General features: G+C 45.5%; 1 protein-coding gene across 1 annotated transcript in view; it reads right to left on the reverse strand.

Moving 5' to 3' along the window:
• Window positions 1-3772: 3772 nt before the first annotated feature.
• Window positions 3773-4696, reverse strand: part of TBC1D5 (TBC1 domain family, member 5) — a 519410-nt gene continuing 518486 nt past the window's right edge. Inside the window, exon 21 of the mRNA XM_006874244.1 lies at window positions 3773-4075. Coding sequence (XP_006874306.1) covers window positions 3773-4075 — 303 coding nt within the window. The remainder of the gene's footprint in view (window positions 4076-4696) is intronic.

Raw genomic sequence — 4696 nt, forward strand, 5'->3', positions numbered from 1 at the left:
GGACTGCGTTGGACATCTGGGTGAATGCAGATCATCCTCAGCCTTGGTTAAAGGCTCATTTGTTAGGGGAGGTAGCACCCCTGCCTTTTGATGCAACTTGCTCCTCCAAGATCCCAGGCTCTGGAGGTGCCTCTCTGTACACGCAACTCTAAAAGCCTGCACTTCCTCTTGCTTAGGTCTTTCGAGTTCAAGAGGAGGCCCAGGTGTCAGAGTTCACCAGAAGCAGACCCTGAGAGAAGATTCAAGAGCAAGTCACTTGTTTGGAAAGAGGAAACACCAGTAATGGGCGGTAAGTGACTCAGGGGAAGGACAGCAACTGGACTTAACCCCTCAGATTCCTGCAGGGCTGAGGGCCAGGGCTTTCCAGGTCTTCAGCTGAGAGCAGCCCTAGGGCAGCCAGGGCAGGAGGATGTTTCAGCTGCACTGAGGGATATGAATTAGTGCCAACCATGTCTGCTCCATGGAGTATGTGTTCCGAGCGGCCAGTGAGGGGGATACCAGTGCCCTTGAGCCTGGGCCAGCCTCCTGACATGAGACACCAGAGGCATGCATCAATCCAACTTTTTGATGGCTGAGTCTGTGCCAATAAAATCCTTTGGTGAGGGGAGTCCCAGCAGAAATTTTAAGGTACTGCTGGCTTCATGGCTCTGCTTAAATTAGGAAGACCCCAACTCAAGTTCTATACCACTGTCATGTAAGACTTAGACTACCATCTGGTGGTCAGGGAGGTACACCCGCCTACCTCAGCCACTCAGGTTAGGCTTGGTCAGCACCTGGACCCTCACCCCTGTCCCACGCTGGAACAAGTCAAGTCACAGTCTAAGTTTCACATTAGCCTTTTATTATAACCATTTTGAAAGGGGTCACTTTGCCAAAAGGACAATTCATTTCTTAAGCCACTGTGAGTTATAGCATAAACATGGACGAGAAAAAACAAATAGGGTATAAATGGCACCGTTGAGAATTGCATACTTTAAATCAAATGAATTATGCTACTATGAGGAAAATTATATGGCAACTGGTACATCAAAGTGAGTAGCATGACCTTTACATGTATTTTAACACTATAAAAACAGAACTTGAGAAGGAAACACTCTGGCCTGTGAGGAGGAAGCCCAGTGTGCCAGCTGTCCTTCCTGTAGAACCCCTCCTCGGCTTCCCCAGCTGGACATCCCGGGGTCAGAAGGGACAGACTGACTGTTGATCTGCAATGACCTCTTGGGGGGAATGAAAACAAAAATAATATACTGGGGTCGGCTCCAGGAGGCTATTTAAATCCCTCAGAGACAATGTCTCTCTGACAAAGAAGGGTGCCTCATTCTTGCAGATGGTTGTTGTTAAGTGCCTTCGAGTACGTTACGGCCCATAGAGACCCTGTACAGGGTTTCTGAGGGTTTAGAACCGCTGACCTTAAGGTTCGCAGCCTGATTTGTACCCACTACACTACCAGAGCTCCTGCAGATGGTAGGCAACGAGAACTCATCCCGACACTTCCGCGGTGCGGTGTGGATGGTGCGATGCACAAGGTTCGGCCCAGTCATATGCAGAGAAGACAAATCACAGAGGGGCCCTAGTTTATCTTTAGAGTCACATTTATTCTTCAGTGTTGTTAGGAGGCAGTCATCTTAGATTTTTCCAGTATAATTAGAGATTCAAAATGTTAAATGATCCTTTGGCATATACACACGACAAGGCAAAGCTATTGTTGATTCTTTTCCTTAACTCTCATACGTAATGCACACAGAAAAAGTTCAACTCAGATTTCCAGAATGATCACAGAGGAATGCATGAAACACATAGGGCCATGTATATAAAAAAAAGAGTAACGATAATTAATCAAAACGTTACTCATATAAAATGTATCTAACTGTGAATAATCAATTAAACAAAAGTACCTGATAAAAGAAACACATTTTTTAATGCACTACAATAAAAATGCAAAAACAAAAGAATATGTTTTGAAGAATTAAAAAAAAAAAATCACCTAAAAAAGGTAGGACAGTAACCTAATTCTCTAACACTAGGAACTGGGGTGGCCATTGCCCCTGATGCCTCTCTTCTGGGAACACAAGAGAGCCGGGGGCACTGGTGCAGCCCCTCTGGGTGAGCACATTGGCTCTTACATGGCACCAAGGCAGATGCAGAATGGAGAGGCCCCACTCTAGTGGGCAGGTGAGAAGAAATGTCTAGTGACCACTAAACACAGCCAACTGAAGGAAATAGCTCAGGGTCCTGGTGATGGGTGGGCACCCAGCAGCCTCCTGTGTGACCAGGGACACTAGATTTTTATGACTCTTGCTCTCCTGATAAAATAGCTGGAGGACCTGAGCAGGTGATGAGGGGTTAAGTCCAGGGGAAGGCCAGCTCTGAGGTCCTTTTCAGACTACAGTCTCAAAACAAATCCCAGGGCTAACTGAAACCCTCTCTGCAGTGGCTGACTTGCGGGTCATCACCACTTTCTTGGAGAGTGGGTGGGAAATCATGTCATTAGCAAATCTGTCTCTGGGGGATGAAGGTTAGCAGTGGGGAGGGATCCTTCGTACCCACCATTGGTTGAGGAGGGCCCAAGGAGCCCATCACCCTGGGCAAGACGGCTCTTCCCCAATGTCCATGAAATGTGGTGCTGTGTCTAACAGCACACTTCCATCTCTTGCCGGTAGACTGTCTACTCAGGCAAAGGAGAGAATTGGCCCATCTGCCGCACTGAGCCCATTTTCATTCCCTAAGCTGCCAACTGAGGATGGGAAAGGCTCAGGCTCGCACACCTGCAGCCCCGCCCCCCCACGTCTGACTCTTGCAGAAATTCTGCATATTCCTGGCATCTGAAACATTCTCCAGGAATCTCTGCTCCCTATATAGTTGGGGCTCCAGGTCTATTCCCTGTTCCGTTCCTGCTCCCTTAAGGCCTATAAGCATTGGAATCTGAACTGGGTGTTTTCCCTTTACTCTTCAGTTGGCAGGTTGGCAGGTATGAGACCTGTCCTAACAGTAGAGAACGTGACCATAAAACTAACTGAAAGGTGTACATCTCATAAAGTCAGGCATAATTTTTCAGTGGAAGGAACAGTAATATTCTAACAACTTTTGAAGTCAGTGCAGTAAAGATTGGTTTAAAAGTGAGCCTGTTTTCTGGCTATGAAAGATCCTATGGTAAACACAATACTTAAGGAAGGTGAGCAATACTTTGAGATTTAGAAATGTAAGAAAGCAAAATAAGAAAAAAATACAATGCAACCTGACACCCAAATATGATCCTTTAGTTTAGACCCAGTTTTTAATGACCAGTATTATAACTTTTTGATGAGTTCTAGTTCATTCCATTGCATTTGGCTCACTTGTATTCCTTTCCAAGATAGGAATGAAGTAGACTGAGACATATAGATTTCTAGAGAGGCAATGTTTTTTTATGTATCAAGCAGTTTTTCTATTCCTGATGCTATGAAACCAGCGTTAACTGTGGAATTGCCACCTCGTCTTAAGGAAGACAGGACAGAGGAAAAGTGCCTAATTGTGGTTTTGTATTTTCTGACAGTGTCTGCTGGTATTAAGCCAGCTCTAATGCAGTGCTGGGGTGGGCTGGGAGCAGGAAGGGCCCAGAGAGGCTGTCAGAATTCTGTGAACAAGTCTGTGAGTTATGGTCACATCTGCTTCGCTTGGATTTTTCTAAGGGTCCCAATGGGCTGCACAATGCCAAATTTATGCTGGGAAAGAGTACTGGTATTAAAGACTCCACTGGGGGAGCCTCAGTTAGCCTCAGGACCAGGCACCATAGTCAGAAGTCCAGGGGGTTCACGATGGTGAAGCCTGAGTCCTTACTGTGGTTGCTGCTGTCATCGTCAGGGCTGGAGCTTGGGTTGCTGGAGGAGGCTGAGGTTGGGCCCATCAGGGGGTCAGAGAACACAAGCGGGGATCGGGCCAAAACCTCGCTTTTCCTGGATGCACTTCTGAGGATACGAAGAGGCTGTGCTTGGCCTACGCAGGCTCCCCTGGCACTGGCACCATTGTCTTCTCTGGAGACCAGGATGAAGTCGTCTGAACTTCCTCCGTCTGTGTGTCCTGCCATTTCGGAGGAGGCCTGTAAAGTATAATCAAGAGGACAGGTGGGCCAGAGAAGAACATCATTAGGAAAGAAAATTGTAAACCAATACCTCTCATGAATATAGATCTAAACCAATACCTCTCATGAATATAGATCTAAAACTTCTCAACAAAATCCTAGCCAAAAGAATCCAACAGCACATGAAAAAAGAAAAAAAAAAAAAATTACATCGTGACCAAGTGGGATTCGTATCAGGGATGCAAGGATGGTTCAACATTAGAAAAACAATCAATGTAATTCACCATATAAACAAGAAAAAAGAAAAGAACCATACGATCATATTGATTGATGCATAAAAGGCATTTGACAAAATCCAGCATCCATTCCTGATAAAAACACTCAACAAAGTAGGAATTCAAGTGAAATTTCCTCACCATAATTGAGATCATATATACAAAACCAACAGCCTACATTATTCTCAATGGAGAGAAACTGAAAGCCTTCCCTGAAAGCCTTCCCTCTGTGAACAGGAACCAGACAAGGATGCCCTTTATCACCACTCTTATTCAATATTGTGCTGGAAGTCTTAGCAAGAGCTATATGGCAAGACAGGGAAATTAAAGGCATCCAAATTGGCGAAGAGGAAGTAAAACTTTC

Source organism: Chrysochloris asiatica, unplaced genomic scaffold (assembly GCF_000296735.1).
Source record: "Chrysochloris asiatica unplaced genomic scaffold, ChrAsi1.0 scaffold00267, whole genome shotgun sequence".
NCBI classification, from domain to species: Eukaryota; Metazoa; Chordata; class Mammalia; order Afrosoricida; family Chrysochloridae; genus Chrysochloris; species Chrysochloris asiatica.